General features: G+C 34.6%; 2 protein-coding genes across 19 annotated transcripts; both read right to left on the reverse strand.

Annotated features, from left to right (window-relative positions):
• Positions 1-1,389: 1,389 nt before the first annotated feature.
• On the reverse strand, positions 1,390-3,624 carry LOC108225065 (basic leucine zipper 61). The gene is made up of 4 exons (XM_017399874.2): positions 2,975-3,624; positions 2,762-2,852; positions 2,513-2,639; positions 1,390-2,224 (listed from the first exon to the last, which is right to left on the reverse strand). The coding sequence occupies exons 1-4, from the start codon at positions 3,481-3,483 to the stop codon at positions 2,073-2,075; spliced, it is 879 nt and encodes a 292-aa protein (XP_017255363.1). The 5' UTR covers positions 3,484-3,624; the 3' UTR covers positions 1,390-2,072.
• A 10,779-nt stretch (positions 3,625-14,403) lies between these two features.
• LOC108224482 (uncharacterized) lies at positions 14,404-18,366 on the reverse strand. Of its 18 annotated transcripts, none has more exons than XM_064080333.1 (15): positions 18,225-18,366; positions 18,101-18,151; positions 17,925-18,032; positions 17,701-17,772; positions 17,525-17,611; positions 17,324-17,395; positions 17,177-17,236; positions 16,941-17,087; positions 16,737-16,825; positions 16,635-16,695; positions 15,950-16,021; positions 15,801-15,864; positions 15,596-15,679; positions 15,365-15,480; positions 14,404-14,745 (listed from the first exon to the last, which is right to left on the reverse strand). In XM_064080333.1, the coding sequence occupies exons 1-8, from the start codon at positions 18,235-18,237 to the stop codon at positions 17,032-17,034; spliced, it is 519 nt and encodes a 172-aa protein (XP_063936403.1). In that variant the 5' UTR covers positions 18,238-18,366; the 3' UTR covers positions 14,404-14,745; positions 15,365-15,480; positions 15,596-15,679; positions 15,801-15,864; positions 15,950-16,021; positions 16,635-16,695; positions 16,737-16,825; positions 16,941-17,031. The 18 variants fall into 18 exon arrangements, with proteins under 18 accessions (XP_063936403.1, XP_063936400.1, XP_063936402.1 ...); XM_064080330.1 differs by having other exon boundaries at positions 16,737-16,829; XM_064080332.1 differs by having other exon boundaries at positions 16,914-17,087.
• Positions 18,367-19,398: the final 1,032 nt, after the last annotated feature.

Genomic DNA, 19,398 nt, shown 5'->3' on the forward strand with positions numbered 1-19,398 from the left:
TGTTTGTTATTTCGAAAATTAGAAATGCCGTACGGGTAGTACAATAAAATGGAGGAAGTATTTGGCGAAAAAGTTCCTCATTTGGGCACTTAAGTGCAGAATTGGGCAGAACATAACTACTGCAGAGTGCAGACGACTAGACTCACAAAATTGAACACGTGTTTAAGGGAAGATTTTGATACTTTTCAGTTTTCATTTTTCAAGCGACCCATAACTGGTGCACAGTTTCTCTCCCGCCCATTTCTTTACACTTTCTTTTTTTCGTGTTCCACCCAATTTTTTACATTTAAAAATTTACCAAAAATAGTAAATGGATCCTACCACTTTTCCACTTTTCTTTCTTTTTCACACTACTTTTACTCCACTATCTTCTTTTTATATATTAAAAATCAATGGGTCCCACCAGTTCACCCACTTTTCTTTCTCATTTCCACTACTTTATGCATATTTCTTAACCTTCGTGCCCAATTCGATAAGAAATGGGAGAGACGGAGGGAGTATCGGAGTTACATGAATTTTTCATCCTTTCAATTTTATTTAAATATAATTTACACCGAAAAAATTTACGAAAAATATTTTGCATCTCTTGACTTCAAAATCCATCACACAACGGATGTTTTAAACACTTTTCCGTCATGTTTTGATCATTACACTTAGTCAATTATGAATATTTTTTATATTTCTTATACTTTTTGACTAAATATATTATAAACGTCATAATCTTACATGATCATAAATTACTTAGATGTTCAAACATAACATAAGTGGTTGAAAATATAATAAATTATTAAGGGATGTAAGTTATTTATCATAAAAATAATGAGTATTAAATTTATTTATCCTGAATCAAAGAGGTGCAAATTACATAATTGTATTTATATAGGGAATAAAGGACAAACTTAAAAACTTCCCTAAAACGAGTCCATTGTAGCATGTCCGTATCCCAATAAGTTGGGTAGTCCAGTAAGTTGGGTCGTTGGGCTGAAGTTTATACATCTGGCGTTGTGGCCTTTTTGATTAGCTTAGCCTAGCCATTTGGGCTTTTTTCTTTTTCCTTGACAGCTGTTTTCTTTTGTTGTTGGAAGTTGGAACTTTCAAATGTGCCACCGTTTTTCCCTCACAAACAGGATACAATATTATCAGATCCGATCTATACCGAAATATTTCGATCCCGTTTCAAATTTTTCGAATTTGATTTTTTGAATTCAGATTCAAAATTTTCAAATTAATGAGTATACATTTTCACGACCCGTGTGTAAATATAATATGCATTTTCCTACTTATTTTATGGGTGAAAATTATTACTGTAATCGTGATGCTGACTCTAAAAATTGACCTCAGTGTTATAAGAAGAAAAAATTGTTAATTATATCCACAATTACAAAGAAAGAAACTAAACACAACAACTTTGTATTCAACAACTTGTTCTTTTTTTCGATTACAAAGCAAGAAAATAATTAAAGTCATACAACCCTCCAACAGTGACCCCCAACACGCAAAAGCAAAGCAAAATGAGGAATGGCATCAAACGTTAGCATTATCTTCAAGGGTACCCTACGCCCCTACCCCATACATAGTGTAAAAATATACATACATTTCACAGAAACCACAAGCCCACACTCCCACATGAACAATATACCCCCACCATCTTTTGTTCCCCCTACAATCTAATTCAATTCAATTCAATTTAACAACTTAAAACCCCCCAAATAAAGATTTAAAATCATAATTAGATGGAGGGTAGTCAAATACTAATGCAAAGACCCCAATTTCCCTGATAAAAAATGTACTAACAAATAATAATTAAGAATAAGAATAGAATTAAATAAAAAAGGTTATTGGTTAAATACTTAAATACCCATCCCATTCCAACAGTCCACGCGTCACTGTCACGCACTCAAGCTCCATGAGCTTGTCAGATGGTGGGGACCACTTGACGAGAACGAAAGAACACATCACGTGAGTGCGCAGGTTAAGCAACACAAAGTGTACCACAACGTCAATCACACACATCTAAAGATTAGATAGATAGAGTAGATAGATTCATCTCACATCCTGTCCTTCCCTGCTCATTATTGTTCCCGTTCATGGTCGTTGGTGGCCGCCGCCGCCGCCGCTTCCGGCGGTGGCACGACGCTGCCGTCCTGGTCCATCTTCTTCAGACTCTGATCTTGATACACTCTCCTTAACCTCTCTATCTCCTTCTTCAATGCTTCTTGATGCGCTGCCATTTTTAAATTTATTCACACCATCAACTACTCGAATAACTCGAATTTAATAGTATGCAAATATGCCAAAATTTTCAGATTCACACACTGTACGCAATGTACAACGCTCTTATGGTCAGTCAATTCATACACATTACTGGATCCACACCTCATTAAAATTTTAAGACTCAAACTCGTAAATTGAAAAATGACGAATGACAATAATTGTACGACTCCAATATTGTACATAACACAAACAACCTAAGACATGCATGCAATTGCAAAGTGAAGAAGCAAAAGCTTACCATCTTTGAAGAGCTTGTCTTGAGCCAAAGCTGCAATGCGTTGCTTAAGAGCGCTGTTGTCCACGTTGAGAATCAATCTTTGATGGTCTAGAAATGCAACTCTCGGTGACAATGCAGATACCTCTGTCTGCAATATTATTATTATATAATATATGAGAATTAAGCATGCATGCAGGCTACGAAACTAACTTAACCATGAAAATTAAATTAAATTTTGATTAAATAAATCATTCGGAGGGTATAATGTACCTGTAACGAGGTGACGCTCCGTTCCAGCTCTGATATGTATTGTAGCTTTCTCACCCGAGATCTCTGCGCCGATTGCCGATTTGCCAGAATTCTGTTTTATACCATGCATATTGTAACAACTAATCAAAATTCAACACAATTTCGAAAGTATCCGATTGATTAAATTGGATATATTCGTAAACACATTGTATGATAAACGAAAGAATTGCGTACCGTTTGACTCTCTTCGGATCCACGATGACTGTATCGCCGTCATCTTTACCGGCCGAAAATGTCTGCCCCCGAATCATCTCCGGCTCGCATTCGCTGTCCACCTCCGCAGGCTCTTTCTTCGGCATCTGAGGAGTCATCAGACCCGCCTTCTCCTGCTCATTCTCACTATTATGATCCGACGACGTCGACGGATTCGACGTCGACGGCACCGTCGGCGGAACCTCATCGGAAAACATGTTACAAAGCTGCTCATCATCCAACCGATCAAACCCAATATTAGCATTACCACCATTACTGCAATCATCCCCGTATTGAACTTCGGCGAATGCGATAGGATCGCTGACGGAACGGCGGTGCGAGTTTCTCCGAGAGGACGAGAAATCGAGGAACTCGTCGACCCAATAAGGCGGCTGTGCGGCGGAAGGTGGCATCATGTGGTGGTAATTAGGGAATGCGGTGGGCCAGTTGTGGTGGGTCATGGTGGGCGCTTTGGGCGGTAATTGCGCCATGCAGAAAACCCACACAACCGAAATTTAGGAGCGAGATTGAGAAGATATAGAGAGGAGAGATTTTTGCAACGACCAACTAAATTTAGAGTTGAGCTCGTAACTGAAAAGCAAACTAGAAATGTTTAGCAAATGTTGAGATTCATGGGGTGGATGTCTTTATAAATGAAAGTGTAACATGGAACATGGTAATAAATTAATAGCTTTATTAGTTGTAGCTTGCAATGGGATCTTACTGTGACCCTTCTGTCTTTTTAAATTTTTTCATTAGCACAAATATGTAATTACTTGTATGTTTAAATAACTACCACTACCTACAATATAGATATATTGATACCGGGAGTAACTTGAAGTAGCTTCTTGGATGAGTTTAAAATAATTTATAATTTAAAATAATTTTATCAGTTAAGTTAAAAATATTTTAAATTATGACGTATTTTGAGTTTGTTATAAAATTATAAATTATTGAAACTTAAAATTAATATTTAAAATTTTGAAAAGCATCCTCACATTGACCGAAAGCGGTGCGTGAAAATTATAGTTAAATTGCAAAATTCTTGCATATATGCATCTTGAAAAGTAAAACTTTGTTTCAAGTAGTCATTGGCATTTGTATGTGACTATTTTTCTTTTTCATAGGATTTTTGTAGTTCTTTCATTCAAAAATCTACAAAATATATTGAAAGATAAATGAGTAAATAGAAAAAGAATTTTATTTTTTTCAAAATAAGAAAAAGAATATTTAGATTCTGTTTAGATGAGAGAAGTGAGAGAGTTTCTAAATAAGGGAGGAAGGTGGGGTCACATGGGGGAGGGATTAGGACAGCTAGCAACAGCTGTAGGAGGAAAAGACTTAACGGTTTCACAAAAGGGCAGGGCGGGGAGGGGAGAGGGGTTAGGTTTTCAGTTTAGTTCTCTTCATATTACTGGTGGAATGAACCACCCACGTGCTGCTGTGACCCCGCCTTTTATTTTTTTCTATATTAAAGTCTCCCGTCCACTAATATTATCTATACATGCTCTGAGTAGAAAACGATTAGAAATATTAATATTAATTATTTAAAAGTTGATAAATGTACATGATATTATGTTTTGATATTATTATATTGGTAAATTATATTTTGAAATAAAATATTTCTCTTATTTTATGTTATTATAATAATATACTTAATATAAGTTAATGTTACATCAAACTGGGTACATAATCTATTACTAATGACTTGACATCAATGACGTGGCATTTGTAATAATTTAATTGGGAAAATTAATGTAAATATGAGGGACTTATTATTATATTTAAGTTATAATTAATAAAAAATATGATATGCGATTTTTGTACCTTTTTTTTAATTGATACCTCAACATTTTCTCAATAAATATAGCACTAAAATTATAGGCAAATCATTAGAGATAGTTTTTTTTTAACTTAATCCTTACAAATATTTATATATATTGTATATTAATTGTTTTTAGTTAAGAGTTTTATATTATACAGATACCTTATGAGGTGAGTAAGAAAATAATACTCCATCCATCCTACTATATCATTGTCGAGTTTTTGTTTCAAAATTGATAAATTTCTAAACATCTGTGCTCACCCTGACATAAAAATTTATAATGGATAGTAGAGAAAGATGTTTCCATGATTTCATTAACTTATTTTCTTCATTCTTTTTATCCAATTTTTGGTCATAATATCTCGACTTTGTGATCAACGGAGCTTTTTTGGTGCATATATGTCAGCATGTGAGTGCGAGAGGAAAGAATCGTGGGAGATGAAGATAAAGATTTAGAGGGTGCAATTAGGGAGGGGACTGGGGAAGGTTGATGAGCTGTGAAGGAAAGGGAAGGGGGGATCGAGAGTGATAGAATCATATATATGTCTACCTTCCCATGTGAGGTGCTAGTAAGCCCCCACCTTGGCTTTGCTTTGTCCCCAAATCAGTCTCACATGGAGGGCATATGTCCCTCCACCGCTCTCTCTCTCACTTGACTCCTAACTTTTATTCTTTGTGCTCTCCAATCCATCACTTCTCTTGCATGTTTTAAACCAATGTACTTAGGAAGGACAATTATAATGATTAGTCACAAAACCATTCCCATCCTAACATGCAAATGCTTGGAGTACTAGTTAATCCCCTCTTTTCTCTCTGCATGTGTCTGTACTAATTAAATTGCTCACTAGATCATGCCTGTCTGTCCTCCATTTCAGAGTATGATTGTATGATTCCTTTGCATCCATGTATATATACGGGACTTCCAAAGGATTCTTACGGTGTATTGGGGCCGTTTGAGTTAGCTTAAAAGAAATTATTTCTGACTTATAATAAAGAAGTAGAGTAGAAGTGAGAAATAAATAAGTTAATAAAGTGTTTAGAAAAGAAGCAGAAGCTGTGAGAGAAAAGCTAGTATTTTCAACTTCTTAAAAGTGTTTCTACTTCTTTACACAAATGGGGCAAAAAAAGCAGAAGTCAAAAATAGTTTCGGCTTCTTTAGAACAAACACTCCCATTGTTCATGGTTCATGGAGAGGTATGAGTATGATTCATTTTAAATTTATTTATAGTTTATTTGGAGAAAACAAAATTGGAAATCGATATCTTTATATCAAATTCTCTAAGATATAAACTTTTAATATCAAGGTGGGTATAATACAAGTAGGGGCGGTAAATGAGTCGATACGCTCGATAACCGCTTGGTGTTCGGTTCGAAAAAAGCTCAGTTTGACCTCGATTCGATTCATAAACGAGTCGATCTTGAGCACAATTTTAAGGTTCGTTTTATAAACGAGTTGAACTTGAGCACAGTAGAGTTCGACTCAATAGTTCGCGAACAAGTTCGAATTATGAGTTCGTGAACCTGGCTCGTCGATGTGGGAGTTTTATTAATGGATAATTTATTATGAATTTATGATTCCTTAGAGTATAAATTAATATATTGTTAGAATTTTAATTTTTTTAATTAAATTAAATAACAAACAAGCTCGTAAATAAATTTATGAGCATAAACTAGCTCGTTAGCAAAGTTTATTAAACAAGCTTGTGAAAAAAAATTAATGAGCGGCTGGTAAGCAAAAATTTGTGAGACATGTTCGTGAGCGTAAGTTAATGAGCGGTTCGTGAGCAAAAACTCGTGAGATAGCTCGTGAGACATGTTCGTGAGCAGTTCGCGAGCCGTTCGTGAACAGAGTTATTCCTTAATGAGTCGATTCTCAAACAGTATTTTTGGCTCGCTCCAAGCTCGAGCTCGAGTTCGAGTTCGCTAATTTTTTAACAAACGATACACGAGCACACACGAACACTCTAGAGTTCGGCTCGGCTCGACTCATTTACACCCCTCAATACAAGACATGACAATCGATTTTATTTTTAATATTTCTGTCTCCATTGAAGACAATTTATTTGTAAATATTTGGTATAAAAAATTATTAATAATGTAAGAATATGTTATAATAATTATGTTAATAATATTTTAAATTAATTAAAATTAATGAATTATATTTATAAATCAAATATATTTATTCTAGCATACAGAACATATGATATATCTCAAACTTAAATTACTGGATCCCACGTCATTTTGCAAATGAAACAATTCCTCAATGCGTTTAGATGAAGATTTTATAATTTATATTTAAAGAGAAATTGTTGTTGTCTCCAACATATTCACATTACAATTTCAGTATTATTTTTTAGTTATCCTCTTCTTGAATATTTAGGATTTATTTGATAAGAACGATTGTATTTTTATTTAAATATGTTTAATTTACTTTGAACTTCTGGTTGCAAGTTCAAGATTTGTTTAGAAATATATCTAACCAATTTGATCGAAACAATCCAATTCGAAGTACTTCAAATTGAATTAAATGACAAATTAATCTTTTTATAAATTAGATTAAAACTAGGAAATCTAATCTAATTATAATTATTTGATAAATTATTCTCATCCCGTCAACTTGAGCAGTGCAGTACACATATTATTCCCGGAACAGACCATATAATGAATCAAATAAATGTGTCATGGCTAGATAGCTTTAGGCACCAATTGGCCACCAAGACATAATGATCGCAGCCTCATCTCATTTCACTATATTACCATACACATCAACTTTAATGTGTTACTCCATTTTAATGGCTTCCTTGGTTTAAACGACTTTTTGCTTATCCATTTTCTGGAAGATATGTACACAATTATATATTGGTCAACATCTATATGTACAACGGGTCCCGAGTAGAGGTGGTCATACGGGCCGAACCGGTTGAACCGGCACGCCCCGAACCGCGTTTGGAACCGCCAAGAATCGTGTCAATGCGGGCTGGTTCGAAACCGGCACGACCCGTTGCTCCACACGGGACGAATACGGGTTAGAATTTGGTGGAACCGAACCGAAACCGGTCCGGAACCGTTGGAACCGTGCGGAACCGGCTCGTTCGAACCGTGAAACCGCGGAACCGGCTCGCACAACGGTCACCTGTGTTACTGTCATACTGTTATGCTGTGTAGCTGTACTATTATCTTGTTAATATTATTTTCTTTAAGTTTTTAAATTTTGTTAATTTTATTTTGTTTTAGTTTTTAAATTTAGTTGTTTTTTCCGTTTTAGTTTTTAGATTTAATTTTATTTTGTTTTAATTTGATTTTGAATTAGAAATTAATTACCTTGCGTTTACAATTTATTAGTTTACAATTTTACTTAAAAAAATATTTACTAGTTTACAATTTATTAATTAGTTACATAATAATACTTAACAAAAATAATTTCCAAAAATCATATAAAACAATTTTATTATCGAATTTTTAAAATTTAAGAATTAATGAAATTTAAACCTATTACTATAAAACTAAATAAACTAAAAAAGAATGTGACAAAAAAAAAAACCAAAACACACACACGTACGCACCGTCACACACACAATGACACATTCACACAAACACAACTGATACAAGTAGAGGTGGCCAAACGAACGAGTTTGAACGGCTCGACTCGTCTTGGCTCGCTTTTTAACTCGTTGAATACCGGTACGCCGCGAGACGAGTTATAACTCGTCACATCTCGTTAATATACACGAGACGATCACGAGTCTGGATTTGAGAAAACGCGCACGTCTCGTCTCGGCTCGGACGTATCGGCACGCACGTACGCCTCGTCTCAGGGTGTCTCGCCTCGTGAACTCGTCTCACCCGAGACGTCCGAACTCGTCTCGTTCGTGCCACGCGTGTTCATGCAACAGTCATCTCTGTGTCTCTGTGACGACTCTGTCAGTCTGCTCTGCTTTGCTCCAATCTTCAGTCATCAGTCGCAGTCGGTCATCTGCCTTCTCAGTTCTCAACGGCTACCTGCTGCTCCCAACGGCAGCCTGCAACCCTGCAACACCATCTCTGCAACGGCTCCAGTGCTCCACGCCTCCACCCAACGGCTCTTACTCTGTTTCCTATAAATAACCCCGAGCATCTCCATCTCTCTCACTCCAGCTCTCGAATTCTATCTCTATTCTCTTACTCTCTCTCATTCTCTTACTCTCTCGAATTTCTCCGTCACTCACATTCACATCCGGCTAGCTTAACTTTTTCCGGCGAGTTTAAATATTTTGTCAAGCTTTATTTAATTATCCGGCGAGCTTTGTTTTACAATGGCTGAAGGCACATGCACGCAATCATCACAAGGATCCACCCAAGCTACTTCAATGCGACCTCCACGGCCTAATACTTTGGAACCTGGTAACTTTTTAAATTTTATTTAATTTTGCTTTTTTAAGTGTTTTAATAATTTTATATCCGACATTAATTGAGTTGTGTTTAATTTTTGTAGGCAATTCTTCGGGTTCGCTCTCATCATACAAGTAGTCAAGTGCACAACAAGCCGATTGACATCGCTCGCCGCACGCTGCACCGTCAAAGGCCTGAACCGCGAACCCGTATTAACCGTGTAAACCGTAGAACCGCCGAAACCGTGTAAACCGTATAACACGGTTACGACTTCCATTTTCTCCAGCCCGGCCCGGCACGGACCGGACCGCCAATCCTGGCGTGCCGGTTACGGTTTTGCCGGCGACGGTTCAGAAACCACCTGAACCGGCCCGAACCGGCCCGGCCCGCCGAATGGCCGGCTCTAGTCCCGAGTGTGTTGGACTGTTAGTTTTTACTGAATTTGTCACTTCTGGGCACATGCCATTGCGGATGATTCTAGGACCCGCTAATCCACACCACCAGGTCCACCACACTGCATGTTTCACATCCAAAACCCCGCCCGTCCCCAAGGCTTATTCATTTCCCCCCAGGTCTTAGATCCTGAATCTTATTAGGATATTACTGTGAAAAAAATTATTTTTTGACGAATTTTAAAAATCATCTTACGAAACTTTTAATGTGTGTCCATAATAAAGATAGAAACACATTAAAAATCATTTTTTTGGTAAGTGACAAATTTATATTGGCTCAAATTTCATTATCAATCAATTTCTTAATCCAAAATAAAAAATATTTTTTCGGTTTTGAAATATCGGTCGTTTGACTTTTTTAACACAAATTTCCAAGTCCTTTGATCATATAGTAAAAATCGTTATTTTTGTAAAAGAATCTGAATTATAATATTAATTATATATTAGTATTAAAAAGTAATTTAAAACATAATAGTTTTAACTATAATAATTTTAACTATTTAATTTAAAAACTTAAAAATATGTATTAAAAATCAAACTACCTATATTTTAAAATAGAGGAGTAATTTTTAATGTGTGCTCGTGAACCCACTATACATGTCCATCATTTTATTACCTGCATGTCCGTATTTTATTACCCTTGCCAGCATAAGGAAAGCCCCTAAATTCTTGTGTTATTTTTGTCAACCATCATCCTACAACGGAACCGACACTTGTAAAAATAAAAAGCAGTGGAATGTATGCTTGTTACAAGCCAGATTTAACACTTTGAAGGTGCGAGATGATGATGAAAAGATGCGATTTGTTTTGGTTGGCAATTGCATGTGGTAATGTATTATTCTATTCGCAACTCTCCGAGAATCACCACTAATTTGGCGCCTAACAACAAATATCTTACTGTTATTCAATAGGAAATTCATACTGTGTTTTCTCAGTTTTCTTTTTTTACTTATAATTTTTTTGCGATCCCCAAAAATTCTATATGCGTACCAAAGTACATAATATAAAGGACTTGTGTAGCCCTCAAATATAATATTTGTGCAATTATTGGCTGCACGTGATTGGTGGCCAACAGGTCCCCTCTTTCTTTTTTTCCTTCTTTTTTGATTTTATTGTTGTTAAATTAAATTAATATAATCCCATTCCCCATCGACGCGGTTTTATCGATCTATTGTTGAATTATTAGAAATACGAATCTAAGCAATTTGGAGGTACATACATTTTCATCCACCGTTTGCATAATTTTTCTTGCTTTGATCGTAACAAAAATTATTAAAGAGTTCCGCAGTTGACATAATTTAACTGCAGTTAACAAAAATTATAAACATCGTCCAGAAAGACAAGCCGGTGTAAATTACAACAGTTTGTGTAAAACCAGCTCTCTGGACTCATTTGTTAAGGTAGGTGCCAGAACCCTTACCCCTGTGGCAGCGGCATGTTTGAGGAGAGTGTCGAATAATATGTGATAAAAAATCATATAATTCAGAATAATAGTTATAAAACAAGAATCTAGTACAAAAATATGGCAAAAATGTCCACATCTTAGTCTTTTTCAAATAAGATACCAATATTGTTATTGTTTGCAGCCGCTTGTATACTTATTATTCCATATGATATAATAAGTATCAGCATTCCTTGTTTTACGCAGGCTAATCTAGTACAAAAGAAGACCAGAACAGAGGCCAGCTGCTGTAGAACAGAGTCCTACTGAGTAGATTGGCTTCTAACTTGATGACTTCGTATGTTCTACTGACCCTTTAAAAGCCTTGCTATACTATCTTACTTGAAGACTAAAAGCAATTGATCTCTCTTGCAGAGATATTTGTCAAAACGCCAAAGTATGAACAAATATGGACAAGCAATGGGACTCTTGCCCTCGGTTTAACTAATAAACAGAAAGTTTGAGCACCTACAATTGAATTGTTTAAAATTTCCGTTCCACCCGACCTTAACAATTTAGAACCACTAAGTTGAATATTGAAGTAGCATAAGAAGGCCCTTTATTCTGTGAAACTATTCTGCTATATTGTTAAAGATCCAGGTCCCAGCTAGATATCCTTAAGAACAGGAGGGGTCTGTTCATATGAGACAAGTGCAACAAACGACTTAAAACTTAAAAGCATTGCGCAGAGAACTTATATTGAAGTCTTTGAAAAGCTCAGTGAAGTCTTTCTGGAGCCTGCTTGCTGCTTGGCTAGTCTCAATTTTGTAATCAGATTGTGTGTGGCTTTAGGAGCCTACAAAAAAATTTACATACACATAGAGATATATAATTAACCAAAGACGTTCGGCATCAAATTTCAATGTCCTTACCTTATGAGCTAGATGAGAAAAAAGTGTACATAAAAGGGAAATGGATCTAGATATATTAAAATATACTAGTATATTTTGCCCGTGCTTCGCACACGGGTAATGTATGTTGTTTTCATATTTTTATAATTGTTAACTTATATGTACACATCCAATAATCACATGTTCACTGCATATTCTTACGTGTCCTTTTTTCTAACTCCATGATTCCACAATTTTACGAAACGTATATATCATAGTTATGTTATTAGATCGACATCTAAATCTTTTTAGGAATTCATTGGAAAAACGCTATCTCATAAAACCATTGAATCGGAAGACTTCTTGTTTCGAAAACTTTAAAACCTGAATACTCCAGTCAAATGGAACTTCTTAACAATAATAGAAATTCTTAGACAAACACCAATAAATTTAATAATATCCATTGAGTAAAGAATAATAATAATAATAATAACTGAAATGCAGAAATGGAAGTGGAGAATCCAAGGGAGAGCTCCTCATGCAAATCGTGAAACGCAACAAATAAAACCACCTTTTATTAGCAGTAGTGGAACTCACGGTTCCTGCATTTTTATAGAGTGGATGTAATCGGTTAAGTTTTAAATAAACACATGTGTGTAATGAATGAGAGAATATTAGGCATCAAGAATAAACCAACCACTTTCATTTTTTCGGAAGAAGATTTTGAGGTTGATGGTGTGTCATTCCCCTCTGAAAACTTACGACAGAGCTCTGCAAGTAAAGTTTTAATCCCAGGAAATCATATTATGTTTTATATGGAGTATTTTGCATAATAAAATGCTTATATTATCAATAGAATATGTTGTGTTGGAAGTATCCGACACACTAATAGCAGAGACATGGCGTCAACAGTAAAATAACAGCCAGTTATTCACCTTAACATTTTCTTCATTGATCAATAACTCAAATCTAAACCTGAGTTAAAGACCACCAAACACGTGCATAATAAAAATAATAATTTTAACCAAGATTAACAATGTTTAAGCATAATTGACTTATTTAGACATTAAAAATTGATCAAAATTGCAGAAAATAAAGAACACACTTCAGCCGTCACGTGCTTCAAATACTTGGATGTACTTAAATAATTTACCACATATTCTAAGATGATAAAAATTGAAGTCAATAAAAATCCTCAACAAAACATCACTATGTGTAATTATAATAAATATTTTATATTTACAATAATATATTTTGGTAATTAAAAATCTAAAAATAATTAATTTTTTCTTATTGTATGATGTGGCGACTTCAGTTTTAGTGATAGACGATGAATCCTTGTAATTTCGAGATTGAGTATAAGTTTTGTCTTCGAGTTTAGGAGTTCATATATGTTAAATATCGATTTAAACATTTGTAATGATAGACAATGAATCCTCGTAATTTTGGGATGGAGCATAAACTTTGTCATTGAGTCTCGTATAAAAGTCGGTTTAAATCGTCTACATCCCACTCATCAAGAGAATGATGTACCTAGTTATTTATTCCAAATGTCCTCCTAATTAGCCCAAATGTTGGTCTATGTTCAGATGGTCAAGCTGGCCTGTCCCAAGTAAACGATTTGCTGAGTTTTTTTTTTTTTGAAATATTTTAAAAATAATAGATTCTGTAAAATATTTGTAAAATATTTTTATAAGTTATAAATTTTAGAGTTGATTTTTTTTAAAATAATGAGAAATTATATTTTTTTTAGTGACCTTAAATTATGTGTAAAGAAGGCAATCTTTAATTTTCAAAAGTTCGGAATAAAATGGGATCCAAAACAACATTGTATAATTCTTTTTGTAACTTTTCGGTTAATGCAATTTGAAGCAATTTTGGTCGTACTACTACGCAACAGATAATGAGATCGAAAAAAGTATTATTTAATAATCGGCAATTTGTTAAAATAGTTATTTTAATTTCTAATTTCTTGCTAAAATAGTTATTTTAATTTATAATTTCTAATTAAAATTTAATGATTTTTTCTAATTTCTTCTGAAGAAGAACTATAAATTATAAATTTTAGAGTTGAAAAAAGAATTTTTTCAAATAATGAGAAATCAATTTCTTTTAGTGACCTTAAGTTATGTGTAAAGAAGGCAATCATTTTCAAAGTTCCGAATACAATGTGATCCAAAACAACATTGCATAATTCTTTTTATAACTTTTCAGTTAATGCAATTTTGTCCATACTACTACGCACATAGATAATTATTTTCTATACAATAATATTTTAAAAAATTCAAAATTTAATAGCGTCTTAAAATATAAAACACTATCATTTGTTATTTTGTATTGCAAATGTTAAAAATATTTGATATGTCAAAATAATTTAGACATTTGTAAATTGGATATCTAGCTACATGATATATATTAGCACCTTCTGTAAATTAAGTAATTTCATGCCTATGGCTAGAAACTTTCAAATAAAAGACAGATTAATTTAAAATCACTTTAAAATAAAAACAGATTAATTTAAAATGAATAATGCAAGCAACTGAAAATTCTTATAATTGTAGCCGAAGCCTGCATTTGAACTAAAGAAATAAACACTCCGTAATTCATAACAATAGAAAATTGCATATCAGAGATAGCCACAACCTCTTTATGCAGAATCTGGTCATTCGTATGACCAAGACAGTTGCAATATACAGTGGTGTGCTACCAATTTTAGTTCAGAGAGCATCCCAGTGGCATTGGTTTCTGGGGCTGAGCAAGTCACTTCGGCTTGTTCATTTCAGCAAACTTGGATCAGGGACACACTGCACCACTTTCGGCAGCCCTGACAGAACTACCTTGAATTTGGAAATATAAATTTATCAGTGATAAGCCTAGCAAAAGAAAATCTCAGTTTGAACCAGTAACAATGCCTATGGTGGACCTGTTAGTTGAGCACAGATAGTCATAACAGAAATTTCACAGCACTGACAGGGGAGAAACATAGAACTATTATCAGCGTACATGCTTCACGTAGTGGTTATACATACCACATGACCAAACTCATGGCAAAGACTAACTACTTGTGGAAAAAATTCAAGTAATAAGCGTGTCAAGATATCAATCATGTCATCTTGTGTAGACACGTAATAATTATCATAAAAGACACCAAAGAGAGAATCTATCAAGATTATATGTTAGACCATGTTTCCCTCTGTAACTAAAATTATAATCAAGTTAGCGAATAATAGGTCTCTATGAAAATTCTAACCAATCAAGACTTATCTAAGTGATGTTTTTATATAAATCTCAATTTAATTCTTCGTCAATTTCAAAGTCAGCCGAAAGCACTGAAATCATATAGAGAGGCATGAAACATAATCTCTACAATTCCATACTCTACTGCAACAGAGATGTTTGGTGGTTTGAAGATAGGCATAACAAAATTCTCACAGCCCAGACAGGGAAGAAACATACCATAAGTATACATGCCACACCTTAAACAAAGCAAAAAGGAATTGTAAAAGTTTGCTCCAACGTAGAACTATTTCACTTGTTATAAAGGGATGTGATGCTAAGAAGAAAGCCACCATCTGCAATTATTAACATACAATTGTCTCAGTTTCATTTTAAACAACATTAAAGTAGGGTGGAGTTTATGTGCATGCTACCATCACAAATATGAGTACTAATTGGACAGAGTGTTACCGTAGTGAATGAAGCTCCATAATAAGGGAAAGGTGTTGTTAAAAATCTCTCGTATTCATTGTGTCTGAAAAGTCGAACTGGAACCTGCATATATTTGGTCAGCGCAATGCTTAGCAAAGATGCAATATATTTGGTGTAAGACATTTATTATTATTATTTGGTTGAGTGAATATAGCTACACATAAGATGTGGAAAATGGCATTACCTGATGCATGGCCAACACTTCCAGGCTTATTGTACTGAAGATCAGATGGTGTACTAAGCGCAAGCTTTGTCATGGCAGTAAGTAACATCAGGTAACTAAAGAAGTTATGAGCAAATATAAAATCCGAAAACCACAAAAGTGTATTTCACCTGATGCTTGGGTAGAATGTAATGGCATTTGGCATGTATTGTAGGCGAGAGTTGGAATTCCAAGGCATAAACCTGGATTAAAATTGTTATAGACTGTATTATATAACTTAATTTGATCTTATAATAACTAACCGCGTTTCTGCGACAAATGATTAAAGTCAAGAATTGATTTGGCAGAAAAAAGTGTCAGTGGTTCACAATTTGAATAGGTGTTTATATTATATTTATCCATTTGTACTGCTAATTCCTAATCTTGTATTTGGTTAGCACTTAGAATCTTTGGCAGGACAGTAGAATAAACATAACTAATCTGTTAGGATATTAACTAAAGTTCCTAATTTCTACTCCACAAACTTTGTTCTCATTTTGTCCATTTTCTAAACACTCTTTAGTCCGTCTATACTGATCACCTCTTTTTCACTACCTCTCATGTCATTTCTACTAAGAAAAGAAAAACATTGTATGAGGAATTATATCTACAGCAAGGTGGTGATTTCTTCTAATTTAAAATACAAAATCCAGGATTTTCCATTGCAGGTTTCTTCTATACCTTAAGGCCACTAAAAAAAAAATTTATCAACCTAACATGAAGTCTGAATTCTATATCTACTTAAATTTCTTTATAAACCCAATAGCAAGAGTATTAACCGCAAATATATATATTCCTTTCCATACATGTACATACCATTCTTCAAGTCAGCACACGGAAATAGCAGACCACAGCGAACATAGTTAATATGCTTCTCCTGCAGTACAGGTTCTTTTCAGAAATAACATTAGATAAGACCTGAGTAATTAGTATTTTGACCACATGTTTTCCCATGAGAAGGGCGCGATTCTCTGACATAGTTTTGTCGGTTTTCTGCCGGGAGAAAACTTTCTACCAAAGATTGTAAAAGCAAGATTGATTAGAAAGGAAATTCAATCACAGTCACTCAATAAGGACATGTAACAGAACATATACCCGCTGTGCTTGCAACAGAACATATACCCGCTGTGCTTGCAACAGAAAACTGGGAAGCCTTGAGACTGCTTATTTGAAAACGGTTGAAAACGGTAGGTTGAAAACGGTTACTCACGCTCTACTTATTTGACTGTATCGCTATAAGCCGGGCCAGGGGTGTTCGTTGAGTAACAGCTGCAAAAACACGGTTGGTTAGTCCTGAAAACCACGAATAACATACATCGTCATGAGAGCTTGGTTGGAAGTATTCCTCATTGTCATACCAGACAAATCAACGTCACGCAACCTCCTCTGCGAAGGAGAGGAAAAGTCATCAGTAGTACCTGGGTGTGGAATGAAAACTACATGTCATTCTGTTCTAAAAAAAGAGGTCACGCTGATTAATGTGATGCTTGAGGTGTTAAAGTTACCGAAAGAGGTTCCACTACCAGGGTTCACATCATCATTACCTCTTGAAATAGGTATTCTGGTCGGGTTGTTTTCTGCATAATTTACAACCACACAACGCTATTCAGAGATGAATGTGTTCGACCATGATGGTTAACAAAGACTGTATGCAATCAATTAATCAAGTAATATGCAAAGGAACATCACAGAGGTAGAACACTGACCTCCTCTATTCCCAAGAAAAGATTTCCTTTCAGCGGGGCAAGTTTCCTTCAAATACTTGTGTTGGTTTTCTGAATTGACTACGCTTTCTACAATAAAATATAAAATGAATCAAGATTATACGGGAGAATGAACAACAGTTACCAAACACGGAGATGTCAAAGTACTGAACCACTACCCGCCGTGCTTGGAGCAGAACATTGGGAAGTCTTTAGGCTGCCCTTGTACAAAATACCCGGTATGGTATTACCTACAGACGTCAAAAATATATGATATCCAGGGTTTAATCTGAAATACTCTTAGTAAAACACAAACACGGGTTTGTCTCACGACTCTACAGGTGTTGGACTATGCTATACACAAATACCATAAAGCTATAAAGCTATATATAAACTGGTGTACCTCCAGAACCAAAGGTTTGTGCTTTCCGAAGTGGGTTCTGGTTCTCTTTGCAAAGCAGGCTTCCGTTCCCATCGGTGGAGTCGTGAGCACCACAACGTCTCCTCTGCCCTGCAATCACGCAAAATGATGAGGGTTGAAACTATAATTCAGATTGATGACGGATTAAAGAGTCTCACTCTCTCGTAGAGACGACGGTGACAGCGGAGAAAGAGGAGGCCGCTTCAAACCTGCGACAGTTAGCAAAGATTAGAAAGGGGATGATCCACAACATGATTTTCATTAGCAGCGGAGAGTACAAACCTAACGGATCCATCACAAACTGATGCAGGTTTGATATTTGAAGATAACCAAATCACACGCCTTATTTCGCGGAACTGATTGGAAACTGATTGTGTGAGAGTTTTGCAGTGTGTTCGACCCAGATGTGATGGAGCGACCCGGTTTGTGTTGAAAACATCTGTATTCAAGTCGGGCACGACCCAGCCGAAAATGGATCATCCGAAGTTGCGGTTAAAAGTCTGAAATAACCCTGTGTTTGTATAGACTGCTGATTTGGTGGGAGGGCAGAATCAGTCTTTTTCCATTTTGTTTGTGTTCAGGAATTAAGAAGATATAGATATAGATATAGATATAGATATAGATTTTAATAATATATTTTAATATCATAAATATTCAACATATATTAAATCAAATATATCTATACTATACTATAATAAGCCAACATGGGTATAATTTGTAGTCCAAGGTTTTAGTTATATTTTTTGGTTTGGTACTCTCCTTTTGGTACTACAATTCTACAAATCTGGAGTCTATTAGTATTATATTGTTAAACAGTTTCAAATCTTAAAAACACTCATAACAATCTATTATCATATAATATTTCATTAAAAATATTATAATGATGTTATAAATAAAATTATAAATATATAATTTTGAATATCTTCTTTTAACAAGAACCTTCATATAACTCTTTTTAACTTTAACGTGTTCTATCTCAATATAAACACGAACCATTATATAACCTTTTGCAAGTCTAATCTTAAAAGTTATTGTTGTCAAAAAGCCAAAATTACAAAATTATGTTGAAATTCGATTGATTTACTAAATCTTTCAAAGGTATTACACGATCGGCTATGTTCGGAAAAGATTTAAATTTTCTGATTTTTTTTTATTTTTAAATCTACGTTACTAAATTCGGATTAAATGTACTAAAATCCTGTGTGTGTGTGTATTAGGGTTTGTCCATTTTCAAGTAATCGGGTGAAAATATAGTCAGTTGAATAATATAATTTAATTAAAATTCAATCCGTTAATACTAAAATACTAATAAAATGATGTTAAAATTTAAATTATAAATAATAAATTATGAACTGTATACCCGCCCGTGCTTCGCACGGGTTAAATGCTAGTATTACATAAAACATATAGTTTTCAACATCGAAAATATAACCATACATTACCGTCTTGTATTTAT

This window comes from Daucus carota, chromosome 6 (assembly GCF_001625215.2).
Source record: "Daucus carota subsp. sativus chromosome 6, DH1 v3.0, whole genome shotgun sequence".
Lineage (NCBI taxonomy): Eukaryota > Viridiplantae > Streptophyta > Magnoliopsida > Apiales > Apiaceae > Daucus > Daucus carota.